Here is a 20,768-nt window from a genome sequence, read left to right on the forward strand (position 1 = left end):
CAGAAGTCCTGATTGTCGATCCTTCACATTTCTGGTATCATCCTTGTAAATCGTCTTTGTAATTTGTTCAATGCCTCTTCATCCTTTCATTAATAAGGGCAGAACTAAAAACAATTATAGTTCTATTGATACAAATCTTATTTTCTCAATTTTGTAGAGTAATTCTATTGGTAACTTTTATATAATAAATAAATTATTGACTGGTCAATAAATCTAGTCATATGCTGCTTAGCTTATTCAATGTTGAAACAGAAATTTTACCTCTTCCCATTACAGTTAAAATAATATTTTACACCTGTAAAACTAATTTTTAATATGTAACATTTATTTGTTATAAATAACAGAAGTTAGAATGACCAAACTAAATGCAAAACTTGCATCAACCACATTAAGAAACATATCAAATCGTTTTGATTTGTTAATGATTTATTGAGTGCAATTGTTTATTTAATATAATCGTACAGTCATAATAATGCATACAATGATACAGTGATAAAATGAGTAGATAGTTTGGTCCACGAATCCTTTCAAACCCATTTCAGTTTTTCATGAAAGCAATACAATTAATGCAATCATTGAGTTCAGGTTCTTATGCCTAGTTAAAAAAAACACCTTTTTGTGAATAACTATCATAGTATCCATCATTCCTTGATAAGATTCCTGTAAATAACAGAAAACATAGAAACATAGTAAAATAGGTGCAGGAGTAGGCCATTTAGCCCTTTGAGCTAGCACCGTCATTCAATATGATCATTCCTGATCATCTAAAATCAGTATCCCATTCCTGCTTTTTCTCCATATTCCCTTGATTCCTTTAGCCCGAGGAGCTAAATCTAACTCTTGAAAACATCCAGTGAATTGGCCTCCATTGCCTTCTGTGGCAGAGAATTCCACAGATTGACAACTCTCTGGGTGAAAAACTTTTTCCTCATCTCAGTCCTTAATGGCCTACCCCTTATTCTTAAACTGTGGCCCCTGGTTCTGGAAACTGGACCCCTGGTAACTGGTTAATATTTATGTAGTTATTAATCTAAAGGAACTTCATGAATATGGGTGGCATAGTGGCCCAGCTAGTAGAGCTGCTTCCCCATAGTTCCAGTGTGAGTAACCTGTCATTAAAAGTACCATTAGCAAATTTGCAGATGATACTAAGCTGGGGGGTAGTGTGAATTGTGAGGAAGATGCAATAAGGCTGCAGGGTGACTTGGACAGGTTGTGTGAGTGGGCAGATACATGGCAGATGCAGTTTAATGTAGATAAGTGTGAGGTTAATCACTTTGGAAGTAAGAATAGAAAGGCAGATTTTATCTGAATGGTGTCAAGTTAGGAGGAGGGGGAGTTCAACGAGATCTTGGTGTCCTAGTGCATCAGTCAATGAAAGGAAGCATGCAGGTACAGCAGGCAGTGAAGAAAGCCAATGGAATGTTGGCCTTCGTAACAAGAGGAGTTGAGTATAGGAGCAAAGAGGTCCTTCTACAGTTGTACCGGGCCCTGGTGAGACCGCACCTGGAGTACTGTGTGCAGTTTTGGTCTCCAAATTTGAGGAAGGATATTCTTGCTATGGAGGGCGTGCAGCGTAGGTTCACTAGGTTAATTCCCGGAATGGCGGGACTGTCGTATGTTGAAAGGCTGGAGCGATTGGGCTTGTATACACTGGAATTTAGAAGGATGAGGGGGGATCTTATTGAAACATATAAGATAATTAGGGGATTGGACACATTAGAGGCAGGAAACATGTTCCCAATGTTGGAGGAGTCCAGAACAAGGGGCCACAGTTTAAGAATAAGGGGTAGGTCATTTAGAACGGAGATGAGGAAGAATTTTTTCAGTCAGAGAGTGGTGAAGGTGTGGAATTCTCTGCCTCAGAAGGCAGTGGAGGCCAGTTCGTTGGATGCTTTCAAGAGAGAGCTGGATAGAGCTCTTAAGGATAGCGGAGTGAGGGGGTATGGGGAGAAGGCAGGAACGGGGTACTGATTGAGAGTGATCAGCCTTGATCGCATTGAATGGCGGTGCTGGCTCGAAGGGCTGAATGGCCTACTCCTGCACCTATTGTCTATTGTCTATTGTCTATTTTCAGGAATACCCCCCACTGACCTCTAGCACTATATGTATGGAATTTGCCTGTTCTCCATGTGACCACATATGTTTTCCCTTGTGCCCAGTTTCCTCCCACATCCCAAAATTGTGCAGGATTGTGGGTTAGTTTGCCAATGTATATTGTCACTAGTTGGTAGGTGGAATTTGGGGGGTAGTTGATGGGAATATGGATAGAGTAAAATGGGAATACCATGTGATTAGTGTAAATAGATACATAGTATCAGAGAAAGATTCTGCATGAAAACAGGCCTAGCAAGTCCATGCTGACCACCAATCAACCATTTACACCAAACCTAGATTAAATCACAATTTTGTTTAATTCTACCCACAATCTCATACGTAAACACTGTCGATTGGAAATCAGTCATCTTAAGCAAGTTTTTTTTCCTGCAGTTGGCTATTTACTTTTCTTTCATTGAAAGTGGCCAGTTCAGTCTTGATAAGCAGGCCCAAACTACACAAGGTGACTGGCTTTATTTTGTTTTCAGTCTTTCCATTGTATTTATAGTGAAATCAAACAGTTTATGCACCTGTAGATTGCTGTTTTTATTGCTTGTGTTTGTGTTTCTTATGAATGGGATGGCATGCTTAAGGAAAGGATTTGCCTGACCAACACTGTTTGCATGCAAAACCATTTCAAATGTTAATAACAATAGCAATAGCTAGCCCTGTCATTAAAAATGCCTGTGAATACTTCCAATTTATTTTATCTTACAACCATTTGACGTTTTCAATTCAAAATGCAACTTTACAAACATGACAAAGAAAGATCAGTTTATTTTAAATGTCCAGAGCACTGAAACAATGTTGAATTACATTGATTCTATTGAGTTCTACCAAGAAATCTTTGCATGTTTTGAAAAGATTCTAGTCATAAACTAGAATCCCTCACTAAAATGTCAATGCCTTATTGAAATCAGGACCATAACTTTTTATGTATTTGCTGTGTAACGGATTATCTAATTGATTGCTTTAATCATTGCAGTAATCAAGAACAAACTTGCCCATTACAATGCAAATTTTACTCTTTCAAAAAATTGCTCGCTGCACATTATCTAAAAAGTCACGGCATGAAAATAAAAAGAAAGTTTGTAAAGAATTATACAAAGAAAATATAGTAATTTCGTTTCTTTATGTATTTGGTTGATAATTTAGACACAATCAAAAGTTAGTGAAACATTACTTATCCCATTACTTGGGAATCACTCAACTTATTAATAGGCTGCTTAGAACTTGTTACATTCATCTTCCACTTTATTACATAGCTGGTCTCAGTCATCATCTCCTGTTACTGTCACCCTTTACCCCTTTATTTGGGAATTGAGAGGCATGTGGAACTGGTACAAAAGAGGAATTGAAAACAGGACAGACCTGCCTAGAACATAAGGAATGGCAGGCCAGGCTGGGGGGGTTTAGTTGCAAACCTGCTCTTATTTTTTTGTGTTCCTCTGTGTCTTCAACAGTGTATGTTCTCTTCTCTGAAACTTCTATTGCAAATAGTCCAGCTCCCACTCCTCCCTTGGAGCCCTCCTTAAAACTCAAGCTTCAACATAACTTTGATCTCCCCACTCCCCCCAATATTTTGATAGTTGACTAAAGTATCCATGCTTATCTGAAAATATTTCTACAAAGCATATGGGGGATGTACTTTATATTATTGGAACTACCCTTTTTTAATGAGTTGAATGGTTTCTATTAATAAACAGCCAATTAAGAATGTTAGTTTTGCACCTTGTTGAAAACCAACAAAAATATTGTGATGATTCTCCATTGTCATAAATTACTTTCACTAGACAGCCTCATGAATGTGATGAGAACACCCCTTTTGTGACTCAAGATGAATACTTCCAACAGAAAAGAATGTACATTTTAATTTTATTGCATAATTGGAAACGAATAAACTGTCATTTACTTCTATTCTGACAGGACATAGACAGAAACCTGAAGACCAGCCCAAAGTTGGATTATTCTCAGAACGTTTGAGTGAATTGGAACGCCTTCGTCAAACTGCAGTGAGAGTGGGTGCTTCAACACAAAGTCCACGACCTTCTCTTAATCCTACACTAGGTCCTTTCAGCCCTCAGACTGCATCTCACATTGCAGGTATGTGGATGCTTCTTGCATGATCATGACAAAAACACTATCTATATAACTTCTCACAACCATATGTACACTAATCCATTAGCTATCCATGGCCAGTGCTCAAGAAAATACATTTTTTTGTGTATTTAATATTTTGTGAAAAAATATTCGATCATATATCAAGCATTAGATTGGAAATCCTATCATAGAGTGTAATGTCTTTGTGTGTTGTGCCACAGAATTTTATCAAAATCCTGATCATTAAATACACTTGGGGTACAGGGTATTGAGAAGACATTTTAATTTTGTTATGGACTACCCATGTTATGTGTTCACACGTGACGTGTCCAAAATTGTGCTGTGTAGAGATTCACAAAATCTTTAACTGGAAGGCGAGACCTACTTTGTGTTAGTTTAAAAGACCTGGGCCACTTTTCAGATAAATGTTTGATTGTGATCATTCCCATTCACCCCCTCATTAGTGATGGCCTTAGCTTCCACTACTCACCAAACGATTCAATGACCAACCTGCCCTTGATGTTCTTGACCAAACACATGCAAGGAGTGTTACCATAAGGTTTGTATTCAAAATATAAATTGCCTCCTCATTACAAGTCTGGCATGGCATGCCCTGTCTTGCAGCATACTTTGCATGTGGTGCATACATGTCAGTCAGAGCTCAGTCAATAGCATTCCAGTGCCTGAGTCATAAGATAGTGAGATCAAGGCTCAAGCCAGAGACTTAGCACAAAAAAACAGGCCATGGCAGAACTGAGAGAATGCCGCATTGTAGGAGGTGCTGCACGAGGATGAGAACATACAAGGGAAAAGACATCACACACGCCACAAACCCAAATGATAGATTTTATCTGGATGAATTCCTTTACAGGCAACTTGTGATGCATGGCAGCATTCCACTTCTATTTCGGAGGTGGATATAAATACAATGATATTAAGCTCAGTACGTGTCACTGGTTATTGAGATAATTGATAATTAAGTCAGGGCTGGTAGCCATTTCTTTCTTGCAAAATACAGAGACTCCAATTGCACTAACTAGTCTGTCTGAGATCTGTTAGGATCTGATGTGCCAAGATGTAAATTGCAATTTGTTTCCTTTATCACACAACTTCACAATTTAATTCAAAACGAAGGGTTTATGCCAAATTGCACAATTGGTAAAACATTCACATCAGAAACTCTTTTCCACAGTACAGTGGAGCATTACTGAGAACATATTTGTATTTACGATTAGATAATAATTATCATCAGAAAGAAGATAGCAATCTTAGGATTTAAATGGAATATTTAAGGTTTCTTCTTGATTTCTACCTCCAAATAATATCATGTTTTTTTTCACATTTCCTGTACAATATATAAGCCAATTCTTCGACACATGCTACACCACTCCCAACAGACTTTATTCCTCCTATATAACTACAGAAAGCTTTAAAAATGGTGGTAAAATGGCAATACTCAGCAGCAAACAAACAGGAACTAGCCTGCAAGTAGTTAATAATCACTTTAAAATAGCACTGATGTGATGTCCTTTCCTCTTACCGACTGAGCATGGTTAAGAAAGGACCCTAACTAGAGTAGAGGCTCTAAAATGTTAAATTGGTGCTACTCATTGATTGACGTCATGTTCTGCCATTCTGCATATATCAAACAGATGTTAGATTCAAGTGCATGAATGCCCTCATCAACAGTCAAGTGTGGCAGCATAGTGGTTAAGATATCAGATGAGTATCCAGAAGTAGAAACTATTAATCTGAATCCTACACAGCAGGTCATGAACTTAAATGGATATAATTAAGTAAATCTGCAATAAAATAATAATGTCAGTCAACGTGACCCGAAAACCACCGACGTCCTTTGGAGAATGAAATTTCCATTTGGCCAAAACATTGAGGTTGACCCTTAACTCCAAGAAATGGCCTTGCATTCCATTCTGTTCAGGAATCAGCAGGGCGGGAAATAGAACCTGCCATGTCAGAAAAGCCTACATCATATGAGACAGAGACACAAGGGACTGCAGATGCTGGAATATGAAGCAGAAAAACTGCTGGAAAAACTCATTAGCCCAATCAACATCTATGGAAGCAAAAAGATGGTCGATGTTTCAGGACAAGACCCTGCCTCAGGACTGAGAATGCAGAGGGAAAGTAGCCAGTACATAGAAGTGAGAAGGAGGGATGAGACAGAGACTGGTAGAAGACAGGTGGAATCAGATGAGGGGAAGGGTTGTGCTGGGCAGAGAGAAACAGGTGGGAGAAAAGTTGGGAGGGGGGTGGTCCACAGTTTAAGGTATCCAAAGTAACTCACCGCCTACGTTAGTTAATTTTGCAATGAACCATAGTGCCCAGAGATTTATGTCTGTGTCTTTAGCGGGTGCAAGAAGTAAGTGAGTTGTATGCATTGATGCAGATTGTGTTTTATATGCTCGGGCTGGGCACTATCCTGCCAACTCCCTTCAACTGCTATGATAACTCATTCATTTACCTATCATATAGTGTGCGTAGTAATTATAAAGATCCTGCTTGTTTGGACTGAATTGTCTCACACCCACATGTTACTCAATAGAACTCTGCTTGTTATTTTGCTGCAGGAGAACAAACAATGCCAAAATACTTTGTTTTTAAATTACGTTACCTACTTTTTGAGATACTGGGCAAAATAATCTAATTGTCCTTCCAACAACACAATTCTAATGCTGGGCTTTTGCCTTCTCCAAGGCTCGAGCCTAACATTGACTAATAAACAAAGGTCATTGTTACGGTGCACCACTGGACTGCCAACTTCAAAAGGTGAAAAGAATAATGGCTGCACGGTCTCATATAGCACAGCATGGCTACTAGACTAGAATGAAAACAACTCAGAAAAAAGGGCTAAAATTTCCAACCTGCCAAGTATATTCAGATAGCATTTACCCTTTAAGTTCCAGTTGCCTGCATTTTAATTCTCCATCCCCCTCACTCACCTTTAGCCTTTGATCCTTACAGGGTTCCAATGATGCCCAATGTAAACTCAGAGAACAGCATTTCACCTATTTTCACTGTACGTTGGTATACGTGACAATAATAAACTAAACTAAACCAAGCATTTTAACTTGCAATACAACACTGAATTCAACAATTTCGGACAACCAGGCATTCAGAATTGGTCAGTTCTAAATTAACCTGCAATATTCATTCAGGCTTGCTTTCTTCACAGATGCTGTCTCACCTGATCTTTCTTTTTCACACTATTTTCAATTTCTATGGTGTATTGTACTACACAGATCCAGCACTTTTTTTCTCTTCTAAGTCCTAATTTATCTTTTGTTTAAATTTGCTCCAAACAGATAAGCTATATTTAAAAAGCCTTCAACACCCTGTTCCAGTTAGCACTGCCACCACTGTGTAGCCGTCTCTTGGTTTCCACCCATACACAGGCATTTCTTCTGCTCTCCTTGTCGCTCTCCCTTCTCTACAATTTAAAAATATCTTGGATTTCAGACTCTTCCTTGCGATGATGAAAGGTAATTATCCCAAAATATTAAAAAGGCTTTCACAGGTGACTACAATAACCAAACAAAATACAGTCAGGAATAGTTACCTGGCCCCATAAACCTACTCAGCATCCAACATGATCAAGTGCGGGTCTGATTTTACTTTTACACGGTAAGGGTGGTAAATGCCAGTAACGCACTGTGGAGGGTAGTGGTGGAGGCAGACATGATAGTGGCATTTAAAAACTATTGGATAGGCACATGGATATGCAGGGAATGAAGGGATATGGATTAAGTGCAAGCAGTTAAGAGTTGGTTTTGGCATTGTTTATTTATCTACTTTAGTTTAGAGATACAGCACAGAAACAGGCCCTTCGGCCCACTGAGTCCACACTGACCAGCGATTCCCGCATATTAACAATATCCTACACACACTCATAATCACATTCATACAGCATGGAAACAGGCCCTTTGCCCCAACTTGCCCATGCCATCCAAGATGCCCCATCTACACTAGTCCCACCTGCCAGAACTTGGCTCATATCCCTCTAAACCAGGGGTATCAAACTCATTTTAGGTGACGGGCAAAATGCAACTTCATGCGGGCCGGATTAGTTGTGCATGCATGAACGCACGCGCGTGTGCTCCCACAGCTTTCGGTGCCTTCGATTTTTCAATCTGCTCTCATGTGTCTCCGTCTCTGCTATAACTACAAAGTGTTTTACTTTACGAATCTCGTTTTTTTACACCACCCTACTACCTGTGACACGACTTCTAAGGAACTATGTACTTGCACTCCTAGATCCTTCTGCTCTACAACATTCCCCTGTGTAGGTCTTGCCCTTGTTAGACTTCCTAAAATACGTCTAATATTTCTCTGTATTAAATTCCATTAACCACTACTCAACCCACTTGCCCATCCGATCAAGATCCTGCTGTAGCTTTTGACAACCATTATCACTATTGACAATACCACCCACTTTAGTGTCATCTGCAAACTTGCTAAGCATGCCTTGTACTTGCTCTTCCAAATCATTGATATAGAAGACAAACTGCAATGGGCCCAGCACCAAACCCTGAGGTACACCACTCGTCACAGGCCTCCAGCAGACAAACAACCTTTGACAATCACCCTCTGCTTCCTTCCATAATGTCAAATTTCTATCCATTCAGCTATCTCTCTTTGGACCATATGCATTCTAACCTCCCAGAGCAGCCTACCATGCAGAACCTTGTTAAATGCCTTGCTGAAATCTATATATACAAAAGCTCTGCCCACATCAACCTTTTTGGTCACATTTTCAAAAAAGTCAATCAGATTCATGAGACACGACCTCCCACGTTACAAAACCATACTGACTATCCCTAATCTGCCCTTGTCCATCTCGTCTTCTGTGTCAGTTCCCTGTAACTCTTAATTCCTTGATCTTTCAAACATTCAACCAATTTATCTTTAAATACCCGCAATAATCCGGTCCCAAAATCCTCCAAGGTGGAGAATTCCAGAGATTCATCAGCCTGACCTGCTGGGTTTTTTCCAGCATTTTCCATTTCTATTATTCAGTGTATTTGATTCACCCTTGAATTGATAGTGCCAGCCAAAATACCCATTTAAAGTTTACAAGTCCTTTGCTTCTTTCCTTTCTCATACGTTGCTTTTTCCCCAAATTAAATTTTGTTCTGGAAAATGTGTTGCTTGATGCTTTTCAGTATCTGCATTCCATTCCAGTGTACACCCACCATCACTTACATCAGATGGCAAACAGCCAGCAAAACAGTTTTCCTCCCATTTTACCTCCCACACCAGGTGGAGTTAATGGTCAATAGTATTTCATTGTCATATGTACTGAAACTGAACGATGAAATTCTTGTCATGTAACGGCAGATGAAGATCTGCCCTAGGGTTCAGAGAATAACAAAGGTGCAATAATTTGTTTTAATAGGATATGACAAGTAAAATGGATGAAGGAGAGCCAGTGGATGTAGTGTATCTAGACTTTCAGAAAACCTTTGATAAGGTCCCACATGGGAGGTTGGTGAGCAAAATTAGAGCACATGTAATTGGGAGTAGGGTACTGACATGGATAGAGAATTGGCTGGCAGTCAGGAAGCAAAGAGTAGGTATAAACGGGTCCTTTTCAGAATGGCAGGCAGTGACGAGTGGAGTGCTACAAGGCTCGGTGCTGGGGCTGCAACTATTTACAATATATATTAATGATTTGGATGATGGAATTAGAAGTAACACTAGCAAGTTTGCAGATAACACAAAGCTGGGTGGCAGTGTGAACTGCGAAGAGGATGTTAGGAGGTTGCAGGGTGACTTGGACAGGTTGAGTGAGTGGGCAGATGCTTGGCAGATGCAATCTAATGTTGATAAATGTGAGGTTATCCACTTTGGCAGCAAAAACAAGGAGGCAGATTATTATCTCAGTGGTGTCAGATTAGGTAAAGGGGAAGTGCAACGAGACCTTGGTGTCCTTGAACACCAGTCACTGAAAGTAAGCGTGCAGTGAAGAAACCTAATGGCATGTTGGCCTTCATAACCAGAGGATTTGAGTACAGGAGCAAGGAGGTCCTTCTGCAGTTGAAAGGGGCCCTGGTGAGACCACATCTGGAGTATTGTACGCACTTTTGGTCTCCTAATTTGAGGAAAGACGTCTTTGCTATTGAGGCAGTGCAGCGTAGGTTCACAAGGTTAATCCCTGGGATGGAGGGACTGTCATAGACGATACAAGGCCTTCTATGCCCGCACCTCCAGACTCAGGAACAGCTTCATCCCCAGGGCCATAGCTGCTATGAACCGGTCCTGCTGAGCCGGATGGCCACAACGCATAGATCAACTTGCACTTTACCCTGTCCAAAACTGTTACAACTGTTCGTTTCGTTGGGTTGCTGCTGTCTAAATTACCTAAATTAGTGCATCGTATGGGAGGCGCATTCCCAATCTCGTTGTACCCCTGGGTACAATGACAATAAAGATATATTGTATTGTATTGTATTGTATATGAGGAAAGATTGGAAAGACTGGGCTTGTATTTACTGGAGTTTAGAAGGATGAGAGGGGATCTTATAGAGATGTATAAAATTATAAAAGGACTGGACAAGCAAGGTGCAGGAAAAATGTTCCCAATGTTGGGGGAGTCCAGAACCAGGGGCCACAGTCTAAGAATAAAGGGGAGGTCGTTGAAAACTGAGGTGAGAAGAAACTTTTTCACCCAGAGAGTTGTGAATTTGTGGAATTCTCTGCCACAGAAAGCAGTGGAGGCCAATTCACTGGATGAATTTTAAATAGAGTTAGATAGAGCTCTAGGGGCTAGTGGAATCAAGGGCGATGGGGAGAAGTTGGGCACAGGTTGCTGATTGTAGATGATCAGCCATGATCACAATGAATGGCGGTGCTGGCTTGAAGGGCCAAATGGCTTCCTCCTGCACCTATTTTCTGTGTTCTATGTTAATATTTTCACTCCTTTGTTTGAGGGAAACTTTTGAATCCACTTTCTCTGCACAGCTTACCTTTAAATGAAACAATGAGTGAAACACTTCTACCTACCAGTGATATCAGACTGCTGAATGTGGTGGCATTAACATCTAAAGTGTTATTTCTTAACAGTAAAATGTTATAGTATCCCAACAAGCCATGCCTTCTATTGAAAAGAGACATAAGAGACTGCAGATGCTGCAATCTTGAACAAAACACAAAGTGCTGGAATGCGTAAACTTTGTGGGTCAGGCTGCATCTGTAGAGGAATGTGCAGACACTGTTTCAGGTTGGGACCCTTCCTCAGACTCATTGGAGCTGGCGAGTCTGACGAGTGATGAGGAGATATAGGGCAGTGACAAAGATTAAAGGTGAAAAGAAAACAAGAGGATGGCAGATAAGGAGAGCAGAGGAGACATAAAATGTAAAGTCAGAGGGAGGGATGTGGGTGGAAAGGGGTGGGGAGAAGAGGAAAGAGGGCAGGAACATGAAAATGGGGAACTTGGGAATGGGAGATGAATGTACGAAGGAGGGGAAAGGAAAAGGGTGATGGGGGTGGGGTGGGAGATGATGGGATTACACTGGGGTGAGGGTGAGGGGGGCATGAGAGAGAAAGGGTGGATGGGGAGGGGGGATTATTGCTTGAAATTGGATAATTCAGTGTTCATATTGTTGGGTTGTAAACTGCCCAAATGAAATACTGTAAGAGGTGATGTTCTCCCAGTTTGTGTGTGGCCTCACTCCGACAATGGATCTGGCTCTCTAATGAATAGTTGAATTCCAGGAGCATTCTATTCAGAGCTGCTTTTGTAGCCAAAAAGTTTATTTACAAAGATGCTCTAACCAAAGTATACATTGGAAAACATGGCCACAGTCAGCTGTCTTTGATATTCTTTGGATCACTGCCGACTTTTCAGTAGCTCTCTTTTTAAATGTTTAGATTGTATAAGGTACTAATTGAGCAAGGAAAGGTTTTTGCAAATAAATTGGCTTGTGGTAATTGGAGGTTGGGACCACACATTGTGTAACTTTAAATCTGCCTATTATTCTATATACTAAAACTCTCGTTTGTTTGTTTGTTTGTTCCTGAACTACAGCCAAAACGGTACACGGTAGCGCGACAATTTTAGGCCCACCTTACTCACCGTTGTCCCTTTGGTGCTAATGGAAGAAATTTCATTGAAATTGGTGTTATATTGTTAAAGTTATTCACATTTTAAAGTTTAAATCTATCTCCTAGGGAGGGAGGGAGGGGCGGGGGGAGGTGGATGGGGAAGGGGAAGGGGGAGGGAGGGAGGGAGGGAGGGAGGGAGGGAGGGAGGGAGGGAGGGAGGGAGGGAGGGAGGGAGGGAGGGAGGGAGGGAGGGAGGGAGGGAGGGAGGGAGGGAGGGAGGGGGGGAGGGAGGGAGGGAGGGAGGGGGGGAGGGAGGGAGGAGAAGGGAGGGGGGAGGGGAGGGAGGAATGGGAGAGGAGAGGGTGCTGCACCAATGCAGGAGAGGTCCACTTGGTCCACTTGGGTCCAACGGGTCCACTTGGTCTAGTAGCCATTAAAATACAAGACAAAGAGAAATAAATTGGCAATGCATTCTGTCCAATACAGAATTATCACATTTTAGTTTGTTTCCTTAGTGTTGCCAGTTATAGCTGAATGTTTTCCTGAAAGTTTCAGCACAAGACCTCCCACTTGAAACCACCCAACCCTGCTAGAGTGCCTCTTTTTCCAAGTCTTTCTCCAGTATTTTCATAACCAATAAACAAAACTGAGAAGTATTTTTACAAGGCTCCACTTTTTTTCCTGTGTTACAGCCCCATTCTGAAAATTAACCTTTAATTTCTTGCAATGGAAATTATTATTCTTTATTCCATTGATATTAAATACAGGGTGTAAAAAATAATATCAGCTGATGGGGATATAATGTTTAATTGAAATGTATATGATTTATTTGGTGACTGGATGACTTGATACTGGTTACTGCTGAGGATATCATTATACAGTCAATAATACACATTGTTATCTGACCCAAATATTCAAAGGTTATTACTATCATATTTTGGGTCCTCTTTGATACATTGAGTTCCTATCTGTTTCATCTTTGAACGGCCTTTGTCACTACTTTGTCATTCTTTTATAGCAATTAATTAAAGGAGAATCTATGGTATATTACAATATGAGGATTCAGCCACTGACATCAAAGATTTGACTCCTTGACTTCCTTGAACTTGTTTTTCTGAAAGTTATGAACTGTGACAAAACTTCTCGATTTGCTTATTCACTTATTTCTTCATTAAACAAAGATCAAATTAATTATTTCAATTTGAACTTTAAAGATAAAGCTAAGGATGTTTGTTTTTGCTTTGTAGAATCTAGGAACTACATGTCAAATTATGGTAGATAATTCTCCTTTTGGGTATTTTGTTACCCAAGGGTGCATGTTCTTATTATAACTTAAGCTTATAATGAGAGTGTCTGACAATTGTAGCCTGAGGTTGAAAACAAGCATACTAATAAAAATTCAGTTATTGCAGAATATATGCAGGAAAATACATTTTAGTTAACACATAAATAATAAGAGTATCTTCAAAAGAAGAACGCTAGAGCTATGGCATTTTGAGAGTAAGAGATAAAGGTTATTGTTTATGTCTTGCTTTGCATTCTTTTTATACTGATGTTCTATTTTGTAAGGATGGGAAGTGATGTTTGACTGATTTGAATGTGGTTGAACGGCTTTACTTTGACGTTAATAGGAGAGAAAAACAATGATTGGACAGATATATGGATAGGAAAGGCATACAGGGAATGGGCCAATCACAGGCAAGTCGGTCCAGTTTCGATGGGGCATCTTAGTCAGCATGGGCAAGTTGGGCTGAAGGACCTGTGTCTGTCTGTATAACTTTATGACTGACTGATTACTCTTTTTGCAGACCCCAGGCAGGCCCAGTCGTCACCACCGTGGTCATATGATCAGTCCTATCCACCTTATCTGAGTCAAATAACTTCACCTTCCATTCATTCCACAACTCCTCTCTCCTCTGCCCGTGCCACAGGGCTTCCTGCAATCACTCCTGATGTGCCAAGACGACTTTCAGGTAGACACAATCTCAGGAGTAAACCTCCTATATATTTTAACTTTTGAAGGAGGTGGGAGAGGGAGAGGGAGAGGATAAGAGTCAATGAGAATTAAGATCTTTGATGTGATTGCTGGCATTTATGCAGTAAGAAAGCATTGTTACTTTTGTTTGAAATTGTATTTGATAACTTATGTAACATAACTTGTTTCTATATTCCCTTCTTACTGTGTTTGCTCCTGCATCTTGTGCATTATTTTTTATACCACAGTTTTGGTACCACTTATCTGGATGATTATAGTTGTTGAATAGCAACATAATTTTTGAAACAGTTCTAAAATCATGAAATCATACAGCACAGAAGCAGGACATTTGGCCTCCTGAGTCCATGCTAGCCATCACACATTAATGTCATTTTGTTCTTCCCACATTCCCTTAATTTTCCATGGATCATGGATACCTACACCACACTGGAAGCCAATTAAACAACCATCCTGCAAAGTTTTAAGTTGTGGTAGGAAACCAGAGCACCTGGAGAAACCCATGCAGTCACAAGGTGGACAAGCACACTTCACACAGACAGCATCTAAGATTGAACGAGAGATTTTTGGAACCTAGAAGTTCCTTCGAATTATATCTAATTTTATTCTGAGAAAAGCAATAGAAAGTTCTATTGAGTTCCAGTTATTTTCCACTGCATCTACTTCCAAACTATTTGAAACTTGAGAGGATTAATTGATAACATAAGAAGATATTTTCCACAAAGCTATCTTGTGAATCTGGGGATGACGTGCACCAGTATAATATATTGCACTGCTCCAGTATAATATACTGGCACTTCCTGACTTACGTAATAGGTGACTTGTGTAAATTTGCTCCTACGTAAGCAATTCATTAAGCCTACTGCATTGTTTCTGAGTTGTGTTTCAGTAGTCTTGGTAGCAGTGCGTTTCTGCCGTTGCATGCGGCCATTTCCGCAAGCCACTCAGCTGTTCTCATGGATGCTCCCATGTGGTCTCCGATACAGAGCTTCCCCTGGTCACCACGTTGAATAATAAATTTACATGTGCACTTCCATTTCCAACTTAGGTAACATCTGACTTACGCAATGGTTTGCAGGACGCAAACCTCAAATAAGTCGGGGAGTGTCTGTGTTGAAGACATGGAAACCTTAGCATAAAGAGATAAATTACACCTAGGACAATTTCTGGAGTACCCAAGCACAGCCAGTGCCAACACGTATCAAATGGAGCTGATTATGTGCAAACCATTGATGAAGCGTTCATATTCTGTTGAATCGTACCTTTCAAGTTGCACGATAAAACCATTGTTGTTGCTGTGTTTTATATTCTGTTGATCTGTGCACTTTTTTCTCCACTCAATTGTTCCAATGATTTCCTGGCTGCTCTTCCATCTTCTGACCTCCATAAGAATGAGCTAATGCAAAACTGCATTCACCATATCCTTACCTAAACAAAATCTTGCATAACCATCATTGAGTATTCTGTGTAGGAAGGAACTACAGATGCTGGTTTAAACCAAAGATAGACACAAAATGCTGGAGTAATTCAACGGGACAGGCAACGTCTCTGGAGAGAAGGAAAGGGCGACGATTCAGGTCGAGACCCTTCTTCGGACTGAAAGTCACGGGATAGGAAACGAGAGACATAAATAATGACGAAGAGAGCTATAGAACAAATGAATGAAATATGCAGAAAAGTAATAATGATAAAGGAAACAGGCCATCATTAGCTGTTTGCTAGGTGAGAACGGAAAGCTGGTGTAACTTGGATGGGAGAGGGATGGAAAGAGAGGGAATACAGGGGTTGAAGTTAGAGAAATTAATCTTCATACCCCTGGTTGTCAGCTGCCCAAGCGAAATATGAGATGTTGTTCCCCCAATTTGCATATGGAGGAGGCCTCGGACAGAAAAGTCAGTGTGGGAATGGGAAGGAGAATTAAAGTATTTAGCAACCGGGAGATTCAGTTTCAGTTTTCAAAATTATCTCCTTTCATTTCTGAAAACATTCTATGGTCTTATAAATAAAATATTCTACAGCCCTTTAACCATCTGAAAATTCTAAGTTTATGTATATTCCGCATGGATGAAAGAATATTGGTTATAATGGTGATGTTGGACAATCTTGGATTGTTTTCTCTGGAACATCAGAGGTTGAGGGGAGACCTGATAGAATTATTTGAAATTATGAAAGGTATAGATAGGGTAGACAGTCAAAACTTTTTTTCTCAAGATTGAAATGTAAAAGACTAGAGGACACAGCTTTAAGGTGAGAGGAACAAAGTTTAAAGGAAGTGTGCGGGACATGTGTATTTTAAACACAGACAGCGGTGGGTACCTGGAATGCGATGCTAGGATGGTGATGGAAGCAGATGTGATAGGAGCATTTAAGAAGCTATTTCTCTAAGAAGAGAGAATGCAAATTTGGAGGGATTTTAAGAAGTTTTGATGAGCTGCCGCAGTATATTTTTGTAGATGACAGGTGGTATGTACGCACTGTAGCCAAGACATTCTGTGGAGGATGTGCTTGGCAGTGAAGTGAGCTGTTTTATCTTAGATGACCTTGAATGTTGTAGAGACTGCATTAATTTGGACAAGAGGACAGTATTCCATCATTCTCTTATGCCCATTCAATTGGGGGACACGTGAAAATAGGAATGAGTTGGACGTTTGCCTCCTCAAACCTGCCCGCCATGCATTAGCCTTCTCTATGCCAGCTCCCTATTGTCCTCTTTTATCCCAATCTTCCAAAAATGTGTCTATCTCCATTGTAAATACCTCTAATGATCTAGCTTCCATGAATCTCTGGGATAGAGAATTCCAGAGATTCACTACAATCTATAGGAAGAAACATTTATAGAAAGGTTTTGGAGAGTCAGGATATAATGCACTCTCAATATTGCTCTTAAACCCACCTATTATTTATGAGGCTGGTTCAGTCAACAGTAGTGTGATTTGTATTCAGTAATGATAAGGCCATTGACTGCTGGAGGAAGGTGGTAAGATGGACTTCTGTTAATGCTGTGCATTGTTTGCTACTTGTGTAAATAATACATGCCTAAATGTGTTAGGTTTTGCTGCGTGCAGGCACATATTCCTTCATTGTTTGGGGAGAGTAATGAATACAATTGATTATAATAGACTTATACAATGGACTCATTCCATTTCTAATTTTATGATGGAGGGAAGGTCATTGATGAAGTGGTTGAAAATAGCCTTGGAGGAACTCATACAGTAACATCTTGGTAACCATTTTTGTCCTCCTTTGTTTCAGCTACACAAATGTACCGGCAACACATATGTTGCCTTCACTGTCTCAGAAGGTTAATAAGACAATAAGACAAAATGATCCTTGCACCCATTTTCAGGCACTAACTCATTTAGTCTTTCCTATCTTTTGGGACTAGTTCAGTCTGGTCTTTTTAGAAAAATATCTGTTTTGCAGAATTCCTTGAAGGAACTGGTACAGTTACAACGTTTCTAAGATGATGAGACCTACATGATTTCTATTGCAGGACACTACTAAAAATTACAAAGTTATTTGCTCAATGTTAAATGACTAAAGAAAATGTATGACATTTTTTTCTGTGCAAATATAAGAAAAGCCAGTGGTACAAAAAGCACCAGTTTCCATGAAACTCTGCCCTCTAGTACAGGGGCTTCCAAACTTTTCAACATGAGGGCCACATTATATATTTGGCACATTTTTGCAGGCCGTAGGAAAAAATAAAGAAATGTCAGTTTTATAAATTTAATGAGGTTTATATGGCAACAAATAAATAATATTCAATTTTTAAAAAGAGTTGAAATATTGGAATATATATATACCGTAGGTATACAATTATTTATAAAACAGAAAAAATACAGTGACCACCAGTGGGCTTGCAGACAGTATCGGAATATCATATATAATGGCGGAGTGACCATGTGTGTCACCGTCGCAGTGACTCATGGGTGGGCACTTCGTTAAGAAATCATTCAAATTTAAAATTTGTGGCGCCTCTCAGAGGTCAGGCCACCCTGTGCATCGAACCCCTCAGCACTTGGTATAGTCCTGGGATGGCCCAGGTGTTGGGTCTATATAGTGGGGGAGTTTTTGGCGCTGGAGGAGTCTCCAGATTTCCTCTGGAGCGGAGATAGTGTCCGACCGCCCAGCATTACAGTGGCTAGCGATTTGCCGATTAAAATACCTTCCTTTAACCCTCCTGGCTTCTCGCCATATTTCGGGATCACCGACGCACGCCACAAATTATTATTAAGTCAGCAGCTGCATATAAGCCCTCAACTTGATAGCCTATCTGACATGTAAGTTCGGAAACTGCCAAGATCGGCCCTGAAGACCGGAGAACCGAGGAGGAAGGAGCTGCTGGCGATGATGGGCCAGTAGGAGAGGGGTAATGCCACCAGCGCCTGCAAGGTCAGCTGCAGAAGGCGTTTCTCCCGGGACACAGAGGCGGTCGGTCGGGCGAGGAGAAGGACGTCGATCGATGGGCCGAGCCAGTTGAGGGCAATGGAGTAGACCTTGCAGCAGCCTGGAGGTCGCCTGGATCGGGAGCTGCTCCAGTACTATGCTAAAATAATTCCACTGTGCAGTGCACACGTGACAATAAACCACCATTCATATAGGTCGCCAAAAAAAAGGTTCCCACGCAACCACAGAACCCGCAGCACGGAACGTGCTTGCTGCGGGCCGGATAAAATCTTGTGGGGGGCCACGGGCCACAGTTTGGAGACCACTGCTCTAGTACATTAAATCTTTGGTCATGATTCAAATAATATTTAAAGACATCCTGCGTTGAGAAGAAAAAAGTCACTTATAGTTCTTCTTGCCGATCATGGTACAATACTTCCTGTTTATGGCGCACATGGGGATACTGAATGAGGATAGGATTGGGTTACCTGTAATTGAATAGTCAGACCCAACTCAATGTAAAGTAGGAACAATGACTGCTTGGGTGAAGCAAAGTAGTATCACCAAGAATTTAATCTTAGCAAAGGAACAAAGGCCTTTTTGGATGCAATTGGTGGCAGGAGGGGTGGGGTGGGGTGTATGTGGGGAAGAGGGTGAAAGAAAATTGCTAAGTTAGGATTAAGTAGATGTAAAGGTTGTTGAGAATCATAATAAAGCAGTCGTTACTATTTCAAATTATACCTTAAGTGTTTTTTTAGAGTCATTGAGACCAACAGCACAGAAACAGGTCCTTCAGCTTACCCAGTCTGTGCTGGCCACCTGGTATTTATCCACACCTAACTAATCTTTGTAAGAGGCCTCATCTTTAGCACCCCTCATAAGCTAAAATGTTCTAGATTACAACCACCGTCCGGGTGAAAAAAAGTCCTTCTCAAATCTCCTCTAAATCTCCCATTGCACACCTTGATCTTATGCCCTCTAGTTATGGCTACCTCTACAATGGGGCAAGCTTGCCTTGTATCCACCCCATCTACACCACTAAAAATGCTGTATACCTCATTTAGGAGCCTTCTCTACTGTGCAACAGTATGACACCATCCTTCCTGTAGTATGGTGACCAGAGCTGCACACAATATTCCAGCTGTGGGCTAAGTAACCCTTGCATGCCCTCTCTCTCCGTCCCTCCCCACCTAGTCGCCGTACTAGTTTCATTGTCGTCCTATTGAGCTTCATTGTCTGTGTAACTCGTTATCACCTCGCTCACAGCCAACAATGGACCATTGTGGGCTCCACATTTTTATTATCGTTACTTTTTTGCATATCTTTCATTCATTTATTCTATATCTCTATATCACCTTTTATATATTTTCCTTTCCCCTGAGTTTCAATCTGAAGAAGAGTCTCGACCCGAAATGTTACCTTTTACTTTTCTCCAGAGATGCTGCCTGACCCACTAAGTTACTCCAGCTTTGTGTGTCTATCTTTGGTTTAAACAAGCATCTGCAGTTCCTTGCTACCCATTTAATATTTTATGAAGTTGACCATAACCTACATATTCTTATATTCTATTTTCAACCATATTGCTGCTTTCAGAAATACTACGGGTCTCTCTGATTACCGAAGTGTGTAGGTCCTTCTGTACTTCCTACAGTTCTAACATTCCTTCTGCATACCTTAGCCTTATTTATCCTCACAGATTTCATCACCTCGTATTTTTGAGAATTAAATTCTACCAGTATTTCTCTGCCTATCTTACCAACTTATCAATATCATTCTGGAGCCAATGGACACCATCTTTTCTATCCACAATACCACCAACCTCAAGTCATCTGCAGATTTACTAATCACATTTACATCAGATCGTTAATATAGACAAGAAAACAGTAAGGGTCTCAGCACAGAGCCCCCTGTCACGGGCTTTCAATTTGAAAAACAGCTTTTGGACAACATTCTTAGCCTTCTAATATCTCTTGATAAGGGCGTGATTACTGTCATCTCAGAAGCCCATAATCCTCCGCTAAGGAGTGAACCGACTGAAAGTTGACGAAGTCATAATTCAAGGCACATTGGGATTCTTGAGCTATCCACTCCAGAGATACGGAGGGTGAAGAGTGTTTGCCTACATCC

General features: G+C 40.6%; 1 protein-coding gene across 2 annotated transcripts in view; it reads left to right on the plus strand.

The window, feature by feature from the left end:
- runx2a (RUNX family transcription factor 2a) overlaps window positions 1-20,768 on the plus strand; it is a 70,590-nt gene that overhangs the window by 35,949 nt on the left and 13,873 nt on the right. Inside the window, exons 4-5 of one of the 2 annotated variants that reach the window (XM_078399477.1) lie at window positions 4,024-4,200; window positions 14,068-14,232. In XM_078399477.1, the coding sequence (XP_078255603.1) occupies window positions 4,024-4,200; window positions 14,068-14,232 (342 nt within the window). The remainder of the gene's footprint in view (window positions 1-4,023; window positions 4,201-14,067; window positions 14,233-20,768) is intronic. The other variant, XM_078399476.1, reaches the window with a different exon arrangement.

This window comes from Rhinoraja longicauda, chromosome 5 (genome assembly GCF_053455715.1).
Source record: "Rhinoraja longicauda isolate Sanriku21f chromosome 5, sRhiLon1.1, whole genome shotgun sequence".
NCBI lineage: Eukaryota > Metazoa > Chordata > Chondrichthyes > Rajiformes > Arhynchobatidae > Rhinoraja > Rhinoraja longicauda.